The sequence below is a fragment of the Pagrus pagrus genome (assembly GCF_965226575.1).
Source record: "Pagrus pagrus genome assembly, chromosome: 10".
NCBI lineage: Eukaryota > Metazoa > Chordata > Actinopteri > Spariformes > Sparidae > Pagrus > Pagrus pagrus.
Window position 1 is genome coordinate 21358765 of NC_140194.1, and position 23584 is coordinate 21382348.

At 42.3% G+C, this 23584-nt stretch overlaps 1 protein-coding gene across 1 annotated transcript in view; it reads left to right on the forward strand.

Moving 5' to 3' along the window:
• The window catches only part of met (MET proto-oncogene, receptor tyrosine kinase), a 73355-nt gene extending 51993 nt beyond the window's left edge, over positions 1-21362 (forward strand). The window contains exons 12-21 of the mRNA XM_084365446.1: positions 2465-2614; positions 7235-7388; positions 8149-8283; positions 9834-10094; positions 12626-12706; positions 13984-14165; positions 14378-14487; positions 14730-14895; positions 15015-15151; positions 18214-21362. Coding sequence (XP_084221572.1) covers positions 2465-2614; positions 7235-7388; positions 8149-8283; positions 9834-10094; positions 12626-12706; positions 13984-14165; positions 14378-14487; positions 14730-14895; positions 15015-15151; positions 18214-18505 — 1668 coding nt within the window. The 3' untranslated portion in view covers positions 18506-21362. The remainder of the gene's footprint in view (positions 1-2464; positions 2615-7234; positions 7389-8148; positions 8284-9833; positions 10095-12625; positions 12707-13983; positions 14166-14377; positions 14488-14729; positions 14896-15014; positions 15152-18213) is intronic.
• The last annotated feature ends 2222 nt before the right edge of the window (positions 21363-23584 follow it).

Here is a 23584-nt window from a genome sequence, read left to right on the forward strand (position 1 = left end):
GCTCATTTAGCACCATCTGATAACTCTAGCTTCAAACTGGCAGCCAATAACAGACAAATAAAGGAATATTTAGCTCTGAGTGACAGCTCTGCACCAGTACGACAGCTCATGCACGAACCAATTTGCTGACTTTGGCGTGCGGCCAGGTTCTTATCGCTGCCAATCACATCACGGGAGACTGGGAAGCATCTCACTTGTAATCATCGTAAGAGTTTATTTAGAGTGACTGGTATTACGGTGATGGCTTGTTAATAACTTTAATAACTGGTCTCTGCTGTGTGTGCAGTATTGTGACGCCTTCAGCCGGGAAACACACTGAATAAGAAGTGTATTGGATGATCTTGTTACGAAATCTTGTCTTTGTGCGTAAGCTAATTGCAAATTAGTGGTTCATGTTGCTTTGTAGACCGCGAAAGTGCAGTGTGTGTGTGTGTGTGTGTGTGTGCGTGTGTGCGAGAGAGAGAGAGAGAGAGAGAGAGAGAGAGGGTGCAGGAACAGGTGCGAGCCTCCACTCTGTGTCAAATTGGAAAATCCCAAGCTGTCACGCAAGGAATGTGATCATTCTCTTTATTGCCTTCTGCTGCACTCAAACAAGTGTGTTTATGTGTGTGTGAGAGCGAGCGAGGGAGGGAGGGAGACGGAATCACAGAAAAAAAAGTGAACAAGAAGAGAAAGCAAGGGAACAAGAGCAAGTCAGAGAACAAATTATGCCGCGTTGTTCTTTCGCAGCTTCCCGTCAAACAGCGCACACACACGCGCTCACTAACTCGGTTACACACACTCACGTGGTTAATTGCTGTGTGTGCTTCCAGTCAGATCTCAGAGGGGGTGTTTGTTGTCATCCCGCTAGAGGTCACGCGAACAGAATAAGTTGCTCTGTCTCACTCGTTTTCTGCAGCGGCAGGCTCGGTTCATGCTTTCAATCACTGTGAATCATGACGAGCTCTGCCAAGAAGACGGACCTGCACCTCATTTACTGCCGTATACTTCACGTCTCTGAGGACCATCTTTCCAACACAATTGAAGCCTTCTGTTTCCAAATTCCAGTATTTCCTAAACAAGCCATGGCTTCAGGCCTTTTCAAGATTTCAAGATGTTTATTGTCAATTGTATTATAAATTAAAAAAAAAAAAAAAAACGAGTATGCAGAATAAAAATATAGGACAGCAGGGATAAGGTGCATGTGGATATACTATATATGCATGTATGTGCATGATACGCTAATATAATAACAGAATGTAAAGGCAGCAATTGTACACTCATGTCACATATTCACACTCTTTAATCTTCTGTGTGCAGCTTTTAAACTATCTATTGGAGCTTTAAAAGGCAAATGTTTAGACCCAGTTTTGAGGTTGGTAAATCAATTAATGAATTGATAAATTGATTTATACCAAAGCAGAAAAAGCCAAATCCCAGGACAACCTTGGGAGAAAAAATCCTTACCTCCCCCTCAACCATCCTCACCAGCAGGAGAGCCCTCATTATGTCGACATAATGCCCACGGTGTGATTTTGGATAGCATGCCAGCTTTCTGGAAGCAAAAGGGGGGGGGGGCAAAACAGGGTTGCCGTCCAGTGTGACGAGTAACATACATATCGAGCAGCAACATTGTTTTCTGAACAATAACACTGCCACAAAGTTGCTGTGCATTATACATGTATACAACATGATGCAAAATACAGAATAATAATTAAATGAATTGGCTGTTTTCTTGTCTTTAAGTTAGCTGCTAACTGCTGCTAGCTGCCTTTTTAAACCTCCCAGTGCTAGGCTGCACTCATAACACGTCTCCAAAACATCACACCCCTCTCCCGCCCTCCCAGGGGTTCTGAACTCGGGGCCCAAAAATGAATAAATTGCCCTGTGATGGAAGCGGGCTCAGTTTTATCTTGTGCCAATCAATTTGTGTTAATTTGATTAAATGCAAATCTTTTTAGGAATGCGCACCATACAGGCAGGCATAATAGCTATATCATGTATAAGGACCTTGCCAATTCATCTTTAAATAGACTTGCTTTACATAGCAGGGACTCCAGGCTGGCCAGTAATACCCCTCAGGCTCTTCTCATTGTGTTTTAATTGTTTCTATTCCCTAACTGGAAAAAAAATCTGTGATGGTCAAGCTTGCTCTTTGATTTGTACTCATCCTTCCTGTAGGCAGTGAACAGAGCTTACCTGAGAGGAAAGAGGTTGAATGTGAAATATCTGTGATGCTAATTTTTATCATAAACAAGCTTTTTTAGTTTGCATTTGTGCGTGTTTCCAGTTTATTTTGACATAAAACATTTGTTTAACTGTCTGGCCTCACTGACCTTTGACCTCAGTAATAGTAGCTCGTTATGTTTGCTGAACTGGAAGTGTTGACCTCCACCCTTTTGCAAACTGTTGACCTCTTATGTCTGTTCCCTTGCTCCCTCCTTCCCTTTTGCTGTCTTTCCTCCCATCTCCCTTTTTCCTCCAGGGTGACCGGATGGACAGGGAGGCGATGAAGTGCCAGGTTCTGACTGTCTCCAACCACAGCTGTGAGAGTCTGACTCTGGTTGGAAACACTCTGGAGTGCACCGTTCCCACCGAGCTGCAGGCCGTCCCCCCCAGGGAGCTGCAGGTGGAGGTGAGACACACCTGCAGTTTACACTCTCACATAACCACCTCAACCTTTTAAACACTTTGTTCTGCCTTTTAGGCCCTTTATTGCCTTTATTATTGTTTTCTCTTCTGGTTAAACTTTGTTTAACTGCTCACTGACAGAAACACACAAATTACTGCTGTATAGAGATACACAGGCGCTCGCACCTCCAGTTGGTCAACAGCAATTTAATTAAAAAAAGAGCCTCTTGTTTATAGAACCACCCAGCCCACCACAAATACACATCCACACCCAACACACACACAGATATAAACACGCACACTGACTGAAAAGGCTTCTTGTTCCGGTTTTCCTGCATGAGGAAAGCTCATGTGTGTTTGAAGTTGTATCTGGATGGCAGTGCAGGGTGTGTGTGTGCGTGTGTGTGTGTGTGTGTGTGTGTGTGTGTGTGTCAGGGTGTGTTCAACAGTTTGTTGATAATCAGGTTAATTTCATTTGCATGTTATTGAATTAGCTCATTGTCCTTTTGAGGTTTAGACCACAAGACCGTGCAAACCGTTTTCTTTTTTTTTCAGTCGTATGTTTTAAAGACTCACCTTAACGGAAAAAAAGTCATTTTCTCCTCCAAGTCTGTATTATCAAAATCTTATTTTCTTTTTAAAAACATCTTACTAAACTAACTACTAAAGTGATGAGAACATTTTGACCTGAAGCCAATTCAGATTGGCTTGTTTCAAACGTTGAACAGACAGTGTTAATTATATTGAAACAAGTGCACAGATCAGCCTCATCCTGTCTCAACATAGACAATTCCTGACAATGAAGCGAAGGAACAACTGGGAACGAGTGGACTGAAAGAACTAATCATGTTTGATCACCCCTTACGTAAATGTCACTGGTAGAAAACTCCTGCGTCACGTAGCATAGATACAATTCAATTGTCCTTTTTTGATGATGTTACTTCGAAGCGTATTCATTTCAAAATCCTTTGAAATGCATGTTTGATGCTTTCATATGATAACAACACTTTCACTAATGTTAGATATGAGACCTTATTTACCAAAACTACCAGTTAGTCCAACTGGCTGTGAGATGTCGCGAGACCACCGTGTTTTAATATACAAATGTTTAAATGTTACAGTAAAGGCTGAAAATGACAACAGAAATTAGCATTTAGCTGATTTCACATATTATCTCCACAGTGCAAATCAACCACCAATTGTCTACCTGGAAGTGACCTGTTTTGACACGACGTCACATTGATGAACAGAAAAAACTCTTAAAGGCACAACATGAGATCATATGACTCCTTTTCAAGTTAAAGCCTACTACTATGAGCACAAATACTTCTGAAAGCCGAGACTAATTATGTCTTAAAGAGGTTTTTGATGTTTAATCAGATATTCTGTATCAAACATTTGCTCTGAGACAAGTGGATCCAATACAGCAGAGATCCACAAAGCCTCTATAATGCATTTATATGAAATTTCCCCTCTGTTTGTATTATCGGGCTCACGGGAGGAATTTTAGCAATAAAAGGTATCATATTGTATCACAGCACCTGCTTCTGAGGAGGAAGAGGCTGACTCACCACAGAGCAACAACAGAACACACAGTGAGGACAGACGGATGGAGTCTGTGCAAGAAGAGTGGTTATTTTTATTAAGTGTGTTTGATTAATTTGACTTAGTTGCACATTAATAACATCTCATTACTTGAGACTTTATTCAAAATGTCGCCTGTTTCTTATTCATTTGATTCCAGGCTGACAGTAATAAAACAGAAAGTGAAGACTAACTTCACTGTGTGAGTTCTCTTGAAGCAGAAACAGGATCGTTCTGCCATCGGCCACTCTGAGCTCTTCATTCTGCGCTGTGGGAAATTCATGGAAAACACCACATTCCTCCAGCGTTCCAGATCGTTTACTGGAGACTTCAATAACTCTCCTGTCCTAATGCAGTCCCTTATAAAACCGGCTCGGGGAGAATTTATTACACAGCGCGTTGAGTGAGAGGGCTCTGCATCCAGCTGTCTTGTCACTTGAATATAAGTCAAGCATCCTCTGAGTCGTGAGAAGTGGACGCACAGTATAGATTTGTCAGAGGAAAAACACACACACACACACACACACACACACACACACACACACACACACACTGTCCTTTATTAATGAGGAAAGTTTAGACAGGATATAATTTTTTTGGTTTAACTGCTGTAACTCTGATTGTTGGAAAAAAAAACGTCAGTAATTATATATTATTATATATAGTGAAAACATCCCCAAACAACTCTTTTTAAAGGGTGTTTATTGACTTAACACCTCCTGAAAATCTTGTTTCACTGACCTCCGCTGGTTTAATTTCTTGCCTCAGTCAAGGCAGCAGTCGTGTAGCAGGAGCTTTTGACAGAGCCATCCAACCTATTATAACCTTTATTTTAATCAGTAAATACATATAAACTCACTGAAGGTTGTGATTACTTGTGCTCCATACAAAAAATCCATTTGGAACAAAACCTGCTAGATTATTGCTTTTGATTTCCAATCCCTTCGTTCGCTGTTTTTCAATTCTTTTTGTGGATATCTGGCCAAAACGTACATACCACAGCCCCATGTCAACACGTTTCCAGCAGCTAAAGTGGAGTCTGACAGCAGGAAATGTTCCAGTGAACATCAGGTTTTGGTGTCAAAGAGAGAGCTTCAAGAAAAACACATTGGACCAATATTTAGCAATAATACAGAGAGAAAGAGGTGGAAAAGTCAAGTTCTATACCCAAAATAGACCAGGATACTATGCAAAAACAAGACGAGTTATGTTTTGAGTGAGAGGTTGAGGGTCATTTTGCACAGATTGGCTAAAACCCTCACTTTCCCTGCTTTTAGTAACGCTTTGGGATTCCCAACGCATCAGACTCAGCCCTCATCCATCTTACCAACAGGCGCTTTAAGTATCTGATCAATTTTGTGGAGTTTGAAAAGGCATTCATGCAAACTGACCTACTGTAAAGATAGTTGGCTCATTTATGCTCAGTGTTAGATACAGATATGGACAGAGGGCTCTGTCCGTACTCTGCGTTCATTTCGTATTTGTGCACGTTTTCTGGAAGCTCATGTATGAATCATAGGGGGCCAATAGACATCCAAAAGTACGCTAAAGTGCGTAAAAGCGGCATAAATGAGCCTTAAGGGAAAGAGAAGTGCATTGAACATCCCACATTATAATGAAACTTATGTTTTGTGCTCTGTCAACAAACAGCCTCCAAACAAGTTAAATGAGTTTTGATAAGACCTTTATGATACAAACTAATACGACATGCCGAGCCTCAGACGTCCTCATGTCATCCTTAAAGATAACATCGGTCGCCTTCTGGTGAAGCAGCGTTGTGCTTCAGACCCGACGTTATCAGCCCCATCACTGTTGACTTGTGAACTGGCCTTCAGAGGAGAGCCTTTATCTCAGGGGATGGTCAGCCAATATCCCTTACACACACACTCATATATCCCCTATCTCTAGACATGCCAGCATACACACTCATACACACACAGACACACACAAGCACCGTCCCATCTGCAGGAGAAACCTCATTTCCACTAAACCTAATAATGGCAAAAGCAATATCACTGATGTAATCTGCCTCCAGACTGAGGCAACAGTCTGTGGGTGTGTGTGTGGGTGTGTGTGTGCGTGTGTTATTGCATACCATATGTCTGAATGCCAGTTGGATGCCTTTTAAATGCTTGTATGTGCACCACCATGTATGCCATGCATGACATACTATATGTGTCATGTATACAGTGGTAGCCTCTGTTTATCCAGCAGATGCCTTCGTGCAGTCTGTAAAAGTTCAGACAGAGACACACTTTTTTAAATGATACAATTAGGAAAACAGGCAATATGTAGGTGAACACGTTGACATAAACTTATATTAAGTCTTCGTCTTTGATATTAAGTGTCAGATCCTTTACAGTCAGTGACTTCCTGGAGCCTGTAACCGGAGACATCGACAGACATTTGCTTTGTCAGGCCTGTGCTGCTGCAACCATTGCTTCATGCTCGTTTCAGGGTTGATTTCACTTCATGCCTTCAGTCAACTCTTCAGAGACACTTAGTAAGAAACTAGAATGGAAGTCAGTAGAGCACAAAGCTCCGCCAAGGCCAAGCAGTTCCCCTTTCAGATTCACTCCTTATCGGAATTATTGTCTTTTTATCCGATTACCAATAAAATAAATGAATTTAAAAATGTGCCACTCTGATGCAGCATGCAATCTGCAAAGTAACTCGTAACTAAAGTTATCAAAAAGAAAGAGGTGCAGTAAAAGTACAGTATTTCCCTCCGAGATGTAGTGAGTGGAAGAAAATGGAGATGCTGAAATACCTCAAAATTTAACTGAAGTACAGTACTTGAGTAAACGTGCTTAGTTACATTCCATTACTGATTTTAGGTAATACTTAAAATCACAAAAACATGCCTAAGCCCACCCAGATGAATTAATGACCTTGATCCTGTTGAGCTGAGATCCAGACCTATACACTAAATCTTTACCCTTTCAGTAACTGAATCTGACCTCTGACCTCTGTATGGATGGAGGGCAGTTCAATAGTAATTACTGTTGTTATTAAAATTCACTTCCTTCACTTCTTCCAGTGGCGCCAGGCGGACTCCATCAGGCACCTGGGCAAGGTGACGCTGGCTCAGGAGCAGGACTACACAGGCCTCATCGTGGGCTGCGTGTGTGTCAGCCTGCTGCTGCTCGGGCTGGGAACGCTGCTCATGTGGAGGAGGAACAAACACATCGATGGTAAGAGCAGAGATGTCAGGTTGTGGCGTGGTCATGGGGTCAAAGGTCAGTTCATTCCTGCAGTCACACATTCAGAGACTTGTGACATCCTAAACTCAGACAGTGACCGACTGGCTTTGATTTCACAAGACTTTGTAATGTTATCTGCTCTGAAATGTGTTCATCAGATTCTACAGTCAGGTCAAGTATGGTTAGTTTTATGAAATGTTTGGCAGGATATTTGCAAATTGAGTAAATTTTGAATGCAAAAAAGGGCCTACCAAAAAGACATTTAACTTATAACATATAACATACATTATACATGTGTACAGTATGTACAGTATGTAGTATATTGCTTTATGTCAGTCGTAGTTTCAAGAAGTTTTATTATATTTTGAAGAAGTAGAACTAAACATTGAACTGACCCTGGTGTGTTCGCCGTCTGTGTGTATGTCTATGTGTGTGTGTGTGTTCATCCATTTGCACACCTGCAAAAGGAGTGCAGTGTGTCTTTTGTGACCTGTGTGCATGTGTGTCTGCTGGGTTTTGTTTGGTGGGTTTACAGGATGTTTGTGCGTGGGGCGCACTGGTGAACTGCTTTGCCTTTCTTAGTAATGCTCTTATCTCTCCCCCTCCCCCTTTATCTCATTCTCATTCTCCCTCATCCTCTTTCTCTCTATCTCATCATCCTGCCCCTCCCTCTCACCTTTCCTTCTACGCACTCCTCATCCCCTTATGTCTCTATCATTCCTTCTTCACCCCCCCTCTGTCTTCCCTCTAGATCTGTCTGAGGTGTGGTATGATGGCCGGGGTCACATCCAGCATCTGGACAGGCTGGCTAACGCGAGGAGCGTCAGCCCCACTAACGAAATGGTCTCCCACGAGTCAGTCGACTATAGAACAACCCTGCTGGAGGGTACGTCAACCAGATAAGCCCCCCCCCCCTTCCCTCCCTCCCATCTACCTGCTTCCCTCCCTGTGGGGCTGAACGCTGTGCTAGCGGTGCATGCCTTAGATGATATGAACTAACACCTGTAGCCTTCAGGAAACTTAAGGTTGTTTTATTTTATATTTTGAATCATTTTGGTGTTTTTTGAATCAGCTGATCAGAATCATCCATGTAGCCAGTGTAGATCATCATACCTCCAGTGTTAGCGCTGCTTGCCAACTCCGGGGTCATGACTTCTGTTCATGTCAAAACTCACACTCCCTCTCAGAGTTATATATCAGTCAAATTAATAAACACAAGCAATAATATACATACTGATGGAACCATTGAAACTTTCTCTTTCTGTCACAGTCGTATCCCTGATCTTCAGAACACATAAACATCTGTAAATTTGCTTGAAATTCATGTTAGGAATAACTTCGGATATTTCCCACTAATCATCATTATGAGACTGAACTGAAAAAGGAGGCTCCGCTTCAACAATTCTTAGTGGAGATCTGGACACAAAATATCCAGTGAGCCAATTCCAAAAAACATGAAAGGGCAGCACATCTCAAATTTCCAAGTCAGGGAGGACAAAATACTCACATTTCTCTTGGTTACTTGGCTCACTTCACATCTGACACACAGAGCCTTCTTCAGAGCGTTTGAAATTTACAGGTTCAATTCAGTAATATACACAAGGGCAGAGTGAGGACGCAGGTGGGAGCCAATCACCTTTCTCGACTTCTTCAGATGTATCCAAGAGCAGAATTAGTGAGCATTAAATCAAAACAATATAAAAGACACCATAGAGCTGCGGAATAAATGTTAATCTCTGTGGGTTTGTTGCTGAAAGTGACCTCTCTTTTACAAACCAGAGTAACCTTTTGGTGTTGTTGCCTGTTGCTTCGGACACGTTGATATTGAATATCATGCCCTCCCTTCTCTCCAGACAATCTTCTGTCACTTTACTTCCAGTGGACAGGAAATAAGGAAAATCATTCCTGCTTGTTCAACTGTCATATCTAAGCAATTTGGACCAGTTCTAAGTGTCAGCACAGCAAAATATCCGCCAGTGAGACATGGATTTTGGAGCCTGTGTTCAGAGTCACCTGTGGTTTTGGTTTTTCTAAGCTTGAATCCTGAGGGCGATAAAGGGGCTCCATGTATTCTGATCCTGAGTATGATGGGCAAAGCAATTTTCCTGCTGCTAAAAAGTGACTTGAAGGCTTCAAATCTGAGAAGGTAGACTTACTAATGAACTAATGCTTGTCCTCAGGGAGAGTTGCGGTGTAGATCAGTGGCTGTAAATGTCTGTACGTAAGATTTAGATATTTTTGCCTGCATTTACTTTCACATCAGCAGAGAAATCAGAAACTATGTTTTTCCAGCTCAGCTCCCCTCCACCACAGTGTCAAGTTGCTCTCTGCCTTTGTAGCTGTCCCTTTCTGATCATGTAACACACCTTGACCTCTGGGGGCCCCGCTGATACAGTCGCTGACCTTTGACCCCCTCCATCACCTTTGCTTCTGCAGATCAGGGCACCGACAGGCCCGAGACATGCAGGGGGGCTCCTCCCATCTACGGCGGCAACGGGGAGCTGCTGTCTCCCAGACTGGGGGCACTGGGAGCTGGGATGGTTTTGGGGATGGACGGCGAGTTGGTGTCACCCCTACTGATGGCCCCGGTCCACATCGACCCATCCTGCCTCCACCCAGACCTGCTGACTGAGGTGCAACATGTGGTGATCGCCAGAGAGCAGCTGCTGCTCCACCTCAACCAGGTCATCGGCAGAGGTCAGTTACAGAAATACTACATTTACTGTTGAAATAGATTATTTTTGAATATGAAACAATACTGGGTCTCTCTTTTGGTAATGTAGTAGTAATGGCCTTTATTTATTTATGTATAAATTCTTGGTAGTTGGACATAACTGTAGTGTTTCCGCACTGCTTTCACCGTATTTTCTGTTGATGAAGTAATTTATTTTATTGTAGGTGTATTTTTTGTCTATTCATCAATACTACTGCTCCTGTTAGCCACCCAGTTCTTCCTCTATGAGCTCTAAACATGGCAGATGTAAAAAAAAAAATCATCATTCCCCGTGCATTTCCAGGCAAAAAAAGCATTTTTTTCCAAGAAATAGCTAATGGGCTGGTTAATGTGCAAAATAAAGCAGCAGAGCAGACATTTATGTATTTGAAAACGTTATATATGAAGATCCAGTCAATACAAACTGCTGTAACAAAGCATTTAAAGCATTTATGCAGAGCGGTTCAATCATTAATCCAAGTGCCAGTGTAGCCAAAAATGCCAGAGCCTATTGAGGGCATGCAGTGCTTTTGATGCTCTATTATCACTGAAGAATGCATTAAAGAGCCTCATGAGGAGGATTAAATCTTTTTATAGCAGCTACAAATGGATGAGCACGATCATAAATGAGGAGGAAATAAAATAAAAGAGAGACATAATTCAGTAGAGCATTAAATATTGTCTGACCATTCACTGTCCGGATAAAAACAATTATCCTATGAACACTGATGTGCTGTAAATCATCAGTGTGTTCATGCACATTTGCAGCTATAGTTAATCTACCGAAACGCTCCACAGACTCATCCACACTCTGGACATCCTTGGTCGGGTCGCCTGGGCAAGGGTGTGTGATGTTTGAAAGACCCAAAGCACCGAAGTCACCAAGTCTGTTTCTAGTGTTTTATGTTTTATTTGATTCTCGGCCTTACATACTCTACATTTAGCATCAAGCATCTTAAAAATTCATGTTTGTTACTTCTGACTTTAGGTGCTAAGTACATTGTTTCTTTGCAAACAATTTACGATGGGATTGCAGCTGATGTGGAGTGATACTATCATCTCAGATTAAATTTGGGATTCATGTAAAGCTATACAAAAGCTTGAGTCACCCACAAAGAGCTTAATTGCCTGCTTTATCGAACCGCAAGCTTGACATGCAGACACAAAATCACCTCATATAGTGGTGCTTAAGTAGGCGGGTCAGACCCACAGATCAAATTTAACGTCAAGAGGAGAAAGACCCCAAAACCCCTTCATGTCACAGAGAACAGCCCTCTGCCCCCTCAGCTGAATTATCCCCTGAAGAAAAGAGCCTGGATTTCGAGGCAGGGTTTTTTTTAAGTGGCGTAGGATGATTTGTTCACAGCTAGTATTCCCAGGGTCCATTGTTGGGAGCCGTAATCCAACACCGACAGCCATCTGCGGGGACGTGATAGGAGAACGCCGCGCTCATTTTATTCCTGCACCCCTTCCAGACTTGGGCAAGCCCTCGTGTCTTAAGAGATATAATTCAATAAAATGCACAATAACTCAAGGGGGTTTGGCATAGCCTATTAGCTTGTGGGGGTATTAATGAATAAAGCTCCATACTAGGTTTCTTGAGGGGGCAGATTTAGTGCGAGAGTGATGGTAATTTAAGATAATCAGAATTAGCTGTTAAAGGTGTGAAAACTGGCAAAAGACACACACAAGAGTCAGATATGCTTTTTTTATAACCCAGCCAGAAAATGTGCATAAAAAGATGCATGCACTAAATGCATGAAATCACTTTGATACTTCTGCTCCAAACTTTTATGTGTCAGCAGTGGACGGAAATATTTTTATCTGATCGGGAACTGTTGCGATCATGGAGCCAACTGGCTGAACGCACGATCGTAATCATAATGGCTGTGTCGAGAAGACGGCTGCAAGATATAAAATGAGCAATACTATTAGCACAAAATCCCCAAATGGCCTGCAGTGTCTCCCAAGTGTAGTTGGTTAATTCAGATGGTGCCATTTACTGGCAAGATGTAGAAACTGTTTACTTACTCATCTGACAGTACATTAAACAACAAGTCATGGTAGATATGATCAGAAACAGATTCAAGTTGATTGGCCAAGTATGTTCACACAAAAAGGAATGTGGTCGTCAGTCGCTCTCAGTCTGCGTCTGTGCCGCGCCAAAATAAAAGTACATGCTCTAGTGCTGATTACTGACAGACGAAGATGTTACCTCCCCAAGACCTAAAAGCTCAAAAACAAGCAAGACCCAACAAAACAAGATGTCATTGATTTAACATCCTGGAATACCAACTGATTCCTGCCAACTGACACGGCCCAGGCTAGCTGTAACTTGACCTCATTGTCATCGGGCCTGAAGGTAGTGCATCTCATGTATCGCTAAATTAGACCTCTTTCAAGGAAGTTTATCTTGTGTGGAGTTTATGTAGAGGTTCTAACAGGTTTGAACATAAGGTTTTGAAGTCACTGATGCTGACTAACTGTGACTAATACACCGTGTTGTAACCCGCAGGTCACTTCGGTTGCGTTTTCCACGGAACTCTGCTGGAGCCAGACGGGCAGAAGCAGCACTGTGCCGTCAAGTCCCTGAACCGTGAGTGCAAACTGCTTCACATGTTAACATCTTACCACATGACTGATGCCGCCGATTTACTGGAGAAGTTTGGAGGTGAAATGTGCCGCTGAAGTGATACAGATTTTTTAACAAATTCATGGATTGCTACGGCTTTCATTTATGTTTTAAAGTTGATAATTGGCAGTAGATTATTTCTGATGAGCGAATATTTTTGCCTGTTGAAGCCATGTCATCTTTTTAATGAGCTGCGGTTTAACAAAAATGCACCGAACAACCAATTAAAAGTGACATTTGATGTTTTATATTGTTTCTTATCAGGACTTCCTGAGTCATGACTTACAATCAAATGCAGTTCTTGCTTTTCCCTCAGAACACACACACACACACTCGGCACACTCTCTCCTTGTCCGAACGTATTCACATCCAGTCACAATTATTCCCTCCTACGTCTGCTTATATTGCATACTTATTGTATGATATCATGAGGCTCCAATAGCATTAAGGATCTCATCTCATCAGAGCCCTGATTTCTTTTTCGGCTGAGTTGATGGTGATGAATGAGCGTCCGATGGTGAGGACGGCATTAGGGTCCCCCCTAATCGTGTAACCTGTCAGTTGGAGGAGGGAGATTGATGCTGGAGTAATGTGGAGGAAAGCTCAGTGCAGAACCACAGCGGGGTGGGATGAACTCGGCCTGCCGGGGTTTTGTCCTCAGGGATTTGGACCTTTTATTAAGTTTAGTGATTTCTCCGGATGCCTTGTCATTGTTTTTTGCCTTCTTTTGTTATGTTTGAGACGGATATTTAAGACAAGTAGTTGACAGTAGAAGAGCCAAAGACACGTACTGTATTTCTGGAATGATGAGTGTATGACAGAGGAATATCCACCCTCCATACAACAATAATGTAATTTTCCTCCTTAACTTTCACATTGAGGCTCTGAAATCAAATGTCAGCTCTTTCTACCTTTGGGGTCTAACCTCAGCTGAAGGCCAATCAGCTGGTTTCTCGAGACATAAAGAGCTTCCATCTCTAACCAGATTACAGCAGAGTCAGTGGGGCCAAAGTGCGGGACATCAGAGGCAGGGATGCAATTGGCAAATGGGAGTTTGGCATGGGTCAGGCCTGGGTGAGGATATTCAGGGAGTTTCGTCATCATCCTTTTTCCCTGAAGATATATAAGGAATAACCTTCTGGATGATGTCACTTCTCCAGAGTTTCTGCCGGTCTCCCTGTGGAGTTAATCTTTCTTCATCTCCAAAATGTTCATGTCTTGGGTTTTTTTTTTCTTTGAAGGCATCACAGATCTGGAGGAGGTGTCCCAGTTCCTGAAGGAGGGGATCATCATGAAGGACTTCAGCCACCCCAACGTTCTCTCTCTGCTGGGAATCTGCCTGCCGCCGGAGGGTTCGCCACTGGTGGTCCTGCCCTACATGAAGCATGGCGACCTGCGCAACTTCATCCGCGATGAGGGACACGTATGTACACATGTGATTTATTCACAGGCTTTTTACAATACATATTGATACACTTCACAGACCCCTGTTCAAATATTGTATTAAGATCATGTGCAAAACAGTGACTGCAGCTGAGATGGACAGTGTGTCCTGCACAGATCTGAAATAAAAATGATTTCAAACCAAGTCAGCGGTTTGGTCTCACAGTCCTCTGATGGTTCTGTTTCCTACAGAACCCGACAGTAAAGGACCTGATGGGCTTCGGACTGCAGGTGGCCAGAGGGATGGAGTATCTGGCCAGCAAGAAGTTTGTCCACAGAGACCTAGCTGCCAGGAACTGCATGTGAGTTCACATTCATTCAGTCAATACCTCTTGAGTATGTACAGCAAGGTTACAATAGATGAGACCAAAACAGAAATAGATACAGGAAGGAAAGAAAGGGGAACAAAGGAGAACAGAAAAAGAATGTACAACAGATCAAGCTAAAACTGAAGGGCAGGACCAAAGTGAGAAAAAGAGATTATGGTTGAAATGAAAAAAGCCAAAGAATAGAGGAGAGTGTAATTTCTTCTTTGTCCTGACAGGCTGGATGAGAGCTACACGGTGAAGGTGGCAGACTTCGGCCTGGCCAGAGACGTTTATGATAAAGAATATTACAGCGTCCACAACAAGAGTGGAGTCAAGCTGCCCGTCAAATGGATGGCTCTGGAGAGTCTGCAGACACACAAGTTCACCACCAAGTCAGACGTGGTGAGGACTGTCATGGCAAATTGTGATTTAAGACCAGTTTCTTTATTTCATGCTGTCTTCACTCAGATAACTTCATAAAAGTGGGCTATAAGGAGTTCAATTTCTTGTTTTTCCCATAGTGGTCGTTTGGCGTGCTGCTATGGGAGCTGATGACCCGTGGAGCCCCACCATATTCTGATGTGAACTCCTTCGACATCACCGTGTTCCTCCTGCAGGGGAGGAGGCTGCTGCAGCCCGAGTTCTGCCCTGACGCCCTGTAAGTATACACACACACACACACGCCTGTAAAAAAATATACATACTTTACACCTGTCATTCACGTCCTCGAGCAAAGTGCCACGGCTCAGTTAGTGTGAGTGAGGAGAGCTGCACTTAAATACAACATGAAGAAAGAGGTAGAGTCTGAAATCAGCGAGAGAGCAGCGGGGGAAACGAGTGGAGGAGGTGAAAGAGCTGCATGAGCATTCAAAGGCATAAATAAGAGCCACTCAAGTTTAGACCATCCATCATCCACCTCAGCAAGAGTCTGAAACACACTCACAGCTCTTCAGTCTCTTCAGTCGAGCGTTACATCTCGTCACAGCCTGGGTTAAATAAAAGTCACTTTTCCTACTTCACCACGAAACACAAAGCAAGTTTTGAAATGGAAATCCAATGCCAGTGTAGTATTTCTTTTTTATTTGTCTCTTTTTGTTGCTAAGCACTTGTTGCTAGTGCTCCCAAAAAAGCAGCCATCATACAGAACAGAGCCGTCTTGGCAGGGCTGAGCGTTCCTTTATTCTCCCGAAGTTTCTGTCAACAGAGTTGGACTTTTTCAGTTTTCTTTGGATCTGCTTAAAGGCAAGTTTGCCAGGCAAAATCTGATGACATGCCGTGTTGAAACCAGACCGTTTAACTGTTGAAACTTAGTTGCTCTTTACCGAACTTCAGTCAGTTAGAAAAACGGATCTTTCCTGCTGATAAAATACTGGCTCTACCTGACGCAGCTTGAACCAGAGCAGCCTCGATTGTATGAGTAATGAGTGATAGAGAAAAGCATGAAGTTATTTATATAACAATGTCACATCAAATCACAGGAAAGTGTTTCAGTGTCAATACAGAGCACACATCAACTCACTTAGCACCACGGTATCAGAGTTGTCCTTATCCATTAAACTCTGACCCAGTGGTTCTGTGAAACGACTGCCAAGTGTGATCTCATCGGGTGCAGATAACGTCATGAGGTACACTGCATGTCTATGGAGTGTGTGTGGAAATTAAAAGGGGAGTGGGAGTGTTCAGGTGAGGGAGGCAGAGGCCCAAAGTTCCCAAGCTGTAAATTAAACAGAGACATCAGGAGGTGATGCACGTCTGCAAACATTCCCGCAATTCTTCACCCCTGATCGTTCACTGGTTGTTTCAGTGATAGCGGTCGCTGGCAGATACTTTGGACGTGTGGTAATGAAGCCATTTTTCTTAATTTTCTATCAAAGATAGGGTGGCTCTGACATGTCAGGGAAAGAAAAAAGAGTAATAGAAATTTCTGAGATGTGTCAGCTTCAGCTGTGGTCAGAAGACTTTATCATTTCATGTGCATAACACCAGCGAGGGACAAATAACTTACAGTGTGTTTGTGAACTACTGAATGATAAGATGAACTATTAATATCCATTGTACTGTAGCATTTTAGCGTGAAGCCTTACTGATAAAGTTGAAAACATAAAGTTTCTTTCAAGTTTCCAGGTTCAAATGGTGGCTATCAGATGATTTATTGTGACATGGAAAAAACTCCTGCTTCGGGAGTCTAAGAAGTCAAAATGTATTACAACTGTAATAGCAAATGAAAATAAGAGAAACTTTTGGAAAACAAAAAAAAATGTTTATTTTATTCATTAGAGCGACATCTGCGAGCTAGTTCAGTCCGGCAACTCGAGCTGCACTGATATACACATGGCATTCCCCACTCTCCAAACTCATCTAGCAAACGCACCCTGTAAATTTGGCGGTCTGTTTAAACTGCAAGAATCTCCCATCTCTCCCTCTGCCTGTCAATGCCGCCACTGCCCTGCGTCAGTATTGCTGCACGTTCTTTGAGCCCCACCTCCACCCTGGCATCCACTTGTAGGCCCCGACTTGGGGGGTTCAAGATGTTTTGCTCATCACTCCCCAACATCTCTATGTAAACATATCTTAGGCGAGTGACTAGGTCTGAGCCTAGACAAACTCTAACTATGTTTTGCTGCTCTAATAAAAATTTCAAACATGAGTTGTCTGACTGAAATGGTGTAGTGAGAAGTCCAAGGTGATGTCATTAAATGACTAGTTTGTTCAACTAAAAGTCCAAAAGCAGGACATATTTAAATATAAATCTGAAAAAAGCAGTAAACATTCAAAATTGAGAAGCTGGGAAAAGCAAATGTTCATCATTTTTGCTTGATAAAATTCTTGACTGATTTGATTATTAAAATAATTGATGGTAAATTTCTGTTGATCAATCAATCATTTAACTTAAAGGTGCAATATGTAAGAATTTTAGTTTAAAGGAGACATTTTAGCTCTGTTTTCCCCCTCCTTCTGAGACGCTCTGTTTTAGCTCCTGTCCCTTTAAGGCCCCCCCTCCTGAATAGCCAGTCTCGTCTGATTGGACAGCTCACACACGCCTGACCCAGCACCCCTAACAACAACAGAGCAACTGTGCTAAATTAATTTTCCTGTGACGAGTGTGACGAGTGTGGCTCTGTGACATAGTGTGATGTCACAAAGTCACAAAATAAAAGACGGGACTACTGCCGAGGCGTTTCAGGAACAGGGTTTTCTGTGGAAGAGAGGAGCTTCTGCTAGACTTTAAAGATCTAGTGCCTGATAACCTCTTTCTTCCACTGCCAAAGCTCCTGTGAGCTAACAAGCTAACAGAAGCTGCAGTCATGGATGTACAAACAGAATACAGTTAGCGGTTTGATGTTTACTATTTAATATGTTTTGCTTTTGGATATATTGTTATGCAGTATTTTGTTTATAGCTTAGTTTTCATAGTTTTCTGCACTTGCAATTGTGCACTTGAGTTTTTATGCAATAACATTTCACTTTACGCACTTGAACATGTGGCAAATAAAAACTCTTGCATCTAATTTATTACTTGATTTATATTGAGTCTAATTTTACTCTTACACTTGTAATTTTAAAAACAATATTGCCAAAGTGCTTCACAAGAAGCAAGATTTCCCAATAAAATGCACTTTTGTGAAACAAACCCATATAAGTACAGTTAATACTTCTTTATCTGAAATATGCAAAAGAAAATATCTTGGTTCTGACTCCTCTCTCCTCCTCCCCCTCCAGCTACACGGTGATGATCGAGTGCTGGCACCCAAAGCCGGAGCGGCGGCCCTCCTTCTCTGAGCTGGTGTCTCGCATCTCCGCCATCTTCTCCAGCTTCAGCGGCGAGCACTACGTCCTGCTCAACACCACCTACGTCAACATCGACAAGATGAGCCCTTACCCCTCCCTCCTCGCCTCCTCAAACACCATCGCTTCCTCCACTTCGTCTTCCCTGTCCGACCCCTCCCCCTCCACATCCCTGCCGACCCAGTCCCACCTCTTTTGCCACGTGGAGCGAGACTGCTGCACCTGAGAGAGGAATTTTGAGGGAAGAACGACAGGTGGAAAAAGACTCAGAAACTGAGAAAGAGAGCAAGGAAGAAAGCAGTGAGGTGATGAAGAACTACTGTATGTACTTGCCAAACACTGGACACTGTATGCTGAGGACAAACCACAGTTGTTGCAGCTTGTACTGTTCACTCAATGTACATAGACCATCAGCCTTTGACGTTCTCAAGCATCCCCGAATGACCTTATCGACCTCGGCCAACCTTTCTGACCTTTCTTCGACCCCGGGGGAGCATGAGGTCAGCCTTCCTGCGTCCTCTACAAGACAATTACCAGGCCCAGGAACTCCTCCTCGAAGCACACTATTCGTCAAACACCCACTAAGTCTCATTGACTGCTGTACCCACGCAGGAGGAGGATGGATTTTCCGTTTCCGCTCTCCACCGGGTGGCATGTGCTTCGATACGCGGATGTGGCTCGGACCTTCTTCGCTGTCTGTAATGTGAATGTTTGACAAATGGCCATGTATTGTGTCACACCTCCACACACCATAAACAAGACTATATGCCACCCTTGCATGCCCCTCACCTGAGAGAATGAAGCCTGTTTTTGATAGATGGCGTTGCCTCGGGTGAGTAAACCAAGGCTCTCTGGAGGTCGGTAACATGGGAAGGACAGTGTAGGTGTGAGGTGGGATGTGAAAAAAAACCTGCTGCCTGTGTGCAGTTCACTGGATGCTTTATTTGTATAACTATCTTTGGGCGATTAGCTTTTGATGTGCTTGGGGAAAAAAAATGTCTCGCAGCCTCGCAGTGACTCACCTGTGTGAAAGACCCAGATGTTTTTAATGAAAATGATTAGGAGCGCCTTTTATTTTCCTTTCTGTCTTTAAATCTGAAACGTCTCGTCATGTCACAACAGAACCACTCTTACAACGTGCACACACTTGAGAGCTTTGAGGTTTCCTTGGAAAGAAGAAAGAGAACAAATGAGAACCATGTCCTGGGGATTTTCTGTCAGTTGGTGAACTTCGTGTAACTTGCATTTATTGACAGAGAACATGCTGTAACTGATAAAATAATACCTAGACAACTATGAGGGTTTGCAGCCAAACCCTTAGACAGCTAAAAGTTAATCTACAACATTTTATAAATGATGTAACCTTTGGTCAAATTTTCTTCTAAGAGCTTTGTGTTCCCTGAAGCTTTCACTGAGAGCCTCAACTACAGGTTATACCTCAAAAGGCCCCTGTGTTCATCTGGCTTCACACCTGAAGTGTGTTATTATGTTACAATCAATGAGAGCTGAACACAAAAAAGTTGGGACACTGTGCAAAATGTGAACTAAAACAGAATGCAATCATTTGCAAACAAACTTTGTTTACTGATGACAGTTTTACAAAGTGTTCCTGAGCCCATGTAGTAATCTCCTTTATTCAGTCATGTGTTTCACAAAGCGTTGAACCTCGCCCCGTCCTTGCTTGTGAACGACAGAGCCTTTCGAGGACGCTCCTTTTATGCCCAATCATGATACTTTCACCTGTTACCAATGAACCTGTTTACCTGTTGAACGTTCCAAACAGGTGTTTCTGGAGCGTTACACGTCTTTTGTTGCTCCTGTCCCAACTTATTTGAATACGGTGAAGAACTAATTATATTGTCTTTGCACTGTTTTCAATTGAGTATATGTCAAAAAGGATTAGCAAATGATCATCTTCTGTTTATTTATGTTTTACACAGCGTCCCAACTTTTTTGGAATCAGGGCTGAGTCATTATGAAGAATATTCTCATGTTAAAAGAATATACCAGTGTGTCAGCACATTTTAGTTTCTTTGCCACAAATACTTTGCAACTTATACTTCAGTTTACCATTTTTTAAGCAGCCACTGGCCTCCATTTTTTTCTGTACAGTAAGCAAATCAGATTTTTGAAACTTGCTTGACTTGTGTAATCCATCACATTCTACATGAAGTTTATGTCTGTAAGTGATGATACAAGAACAGTGCCAGTACATTTTGGCATTGAAAACAAACCTAAACTGAAAAATGAAAGACTGGCATTGAACCAAATGTGTATTCATAATAAATTGGATAAAAAACCATACTAATTTCCACAGAGAGTTTTTACATATTTGACGAAAATAGCCAAACCTTTTCTTCCCTCAGCACATTTTTTATGTGATATACTGTGATGGATTACACAAATGAAGTTTCAAGAGTCTGATTAACATTTTGTATAGAAATAAATGGGAACTAATTGCTATCATCATATTCTCTAAAATACTTAAGCCTCATTAACTGTGATGCAAAGTAAACAATATGTTGCTAATCGGCTAAAACTTGCAAACCACTGATGTGCTCAACGCCCCGTTTTATCTATTTTTTGTGTAGCAGATTATGTTTTGTTTTTTTATCTGAATGGCTGCTGATGTGACTGGGCCATTGACGGACAGGTATGAATGTTTGCTATGACAAGAAAATTGCTGTACTATATTTTTGTATTGATGATGAGCCTGAGACCGGTGGTGAGGGAACAGTGCCACAAACAATGAACAAAGCCACCGTATCGGCCCTTTGTTTTCAAGACGAACCACTGCCATTTTGTAAATACAGAGAGGGGATCGTAGGAATGTGTGTGGGAGCTGCACATCTGTCTGCTTAACATGTGGGTGGAGGCTCATTCGACTTCTGATCATTACTGCGAGATCTGCTGTCACTTTGGTCATGTGATTCTCCACCAGTTTGTCTGTGCTTTACACTGTCTGTTCTGTGTGTTGGTGTTTGTATGATTTTGTTGTCCATAAAGAAATCCTGAAGGTACATGTTCCTATGTAATGTCAAATCAACTTTGTCAGTGTAATAAAGCTATACAATCAGAGTTAGCTCCTGCTTCTTTGCGTCCTTTGTTTTAGCAGCTGTGACAGCCGTGTCAATGTTATAGAGCAAACCTGCCCCTGGGGCAAACATAAAGCACAGCTGTATGGAGCTGTAAATACAAGTACCTGTTGTTTAAATTACTACCTGCCCACATAGTTTATACCCGCATCATACATTCCATAGGTCGGTTTTTTGCAGTTGCTGTACTGTATGTTTCCATACCGTATCATTGTGCAATCATCAGAAGTTGGTTTATATATACATATACATATATATATATGTATATATATATATATATATATATATATATATAAGGTCAAAAAGCTGATTTCATTAAATGATTGCAGAGGAAGATGGTGCAAAAACGGTGGAATTAGACGTACAGTATGTAATATTGCAAACTGATCTGGAGTAGCAAACTGATGGGAAGAGAGCTCAAAGATTACTTTTTAACTTTTGGGATCAAAAAGTTGTCTAACCAAAGGGAAGAGGGTAGACTACCTCAACTCCGACTGAACCCGGGGGATTATTCTGCCCCAGTTTCAAGGGTTAGTCTCTTGACTACAATAACACTCTGAGTAGGTTGTTTCTTTCTTTTGTGCATTAAACAGGTGAATAGAAATCCAATCGATGTCAAGCTGAAGTATTTTTTGGGGAAACCAATCAATGCCATTAAACCATCAACCTCTAAAAGGTTTAAAGGGGCAAAAAAAAACCTCAACATTACGACAAAGATGGATGATTATTTGTCCTCACACTGGGTCAACACACTCACATGCTTGCACAACATTTTGAGGACCCAGTGCCTTGCCTTTTGTGCCTGCCTTTGTTCACAGAAATTCACCCTTTTTTGTTCCCATGTGTTGGTGGTGACCTCTGACCCTTCACCTCCAGCTCCCCTCTTTTATTTTGAACCCTAGAAGCACTGTGGTCTAGACTTTCCCCCTCCCTCTGTTGCACTGAGCCATGACCGTGGCTTTCAGGACAGGTTGTCCTTTTTGCAGTTGCTTGGCGACCCTGGAGTTAAAGTGGCACTGTGCAGTATATGGTCTCCCTTACAAGAGCCTTGTCTATGAGGAAACGAGGCCCCTTTTTGGTCCTGTTCAGAAAAACAACCACATAGGTCAAGAGCTAAACTCATATTTTCGTTTCTTGTTAGGACATGACCTCTAGTGGCCATAGTAATTATCATGGCAGCAAAGGAGTAAGTCAGGTGAAATAGAATAAAGAGTGTCCACATAGAGAGGAGGTCAGGGTGGACATTTGGGATAAACCAGCACAGGACTTTCACCTAGGAGACTGATGTTTGTGCCCAGTGTGAAACCAGAAGTCAAGGGTGAGTTAACCAAACTTACTAATGCAGTTTAACTTTTTTGCTTTAACTTGTCATTCAGAAGTAAATACTGATTGCACCGTTTACTACGTCATTGCTATACTGTTTGTTCTGACACTGGGCTCGATTTTTTACCGGCAAGATGAAGGTCAAATTACAGCACACAGGACATCTGCCATTGCGCAACCAAACATGACGAGGCTTTTCTCTGGTCGCTATCCCTAGGGTTCAGCAGAGAAACTGAAACAACTGATGGGGGAGGCAAAGAAGGTGAAGAGGGAGAGTGGTAGAAACCGAGGTAAAGCAAGAGTGGAAGGACGGGCATTTACTTAATGGAGAGCGCTCCAGTGTTGTGTCGAAATCTGTTCCCCTATTGATGTGTGATTCCTGTTACCACTGGGACTTAGGGCGGTTCATAACCAGCGTTTTCTCTTCTAGATCAGTAAGTAACAAAACCTGCCTACTTACCAGCTGTTTTATGCTGTGCATTTTAAAAGCACTGAGATCAGGATTTATAAGTCAAATTGGGATTCTTACGGTTGTATTTTGCTTTGAACAGTAGCCTGCTGGTGTAATTTTTCCTCAACCTAACCCAGTATTTTATGGGAATGAGTAGAATGTAAAATATAAAGTCTGAAGTCTTTACAAATTGGGTGCCAGCGAGCTATGTGGTTTCTTAACTGCATGAAGGCTAATTCATTATGGCACGAATCAGAATTCTGTTGTTCTGGATACGTATGAATAAAGGTTGAAAATCATGCCAAGTGAATGAACTTGATTCGAATGGATACTGTTTTTTAAACATGTTTTTAGCTGCTTTTAATCGACGTGAAATTGAAGTAACTGTTGATTATGATGAAAATACAAACAAAATGTAAGCTTTAAGAGTTTAAAG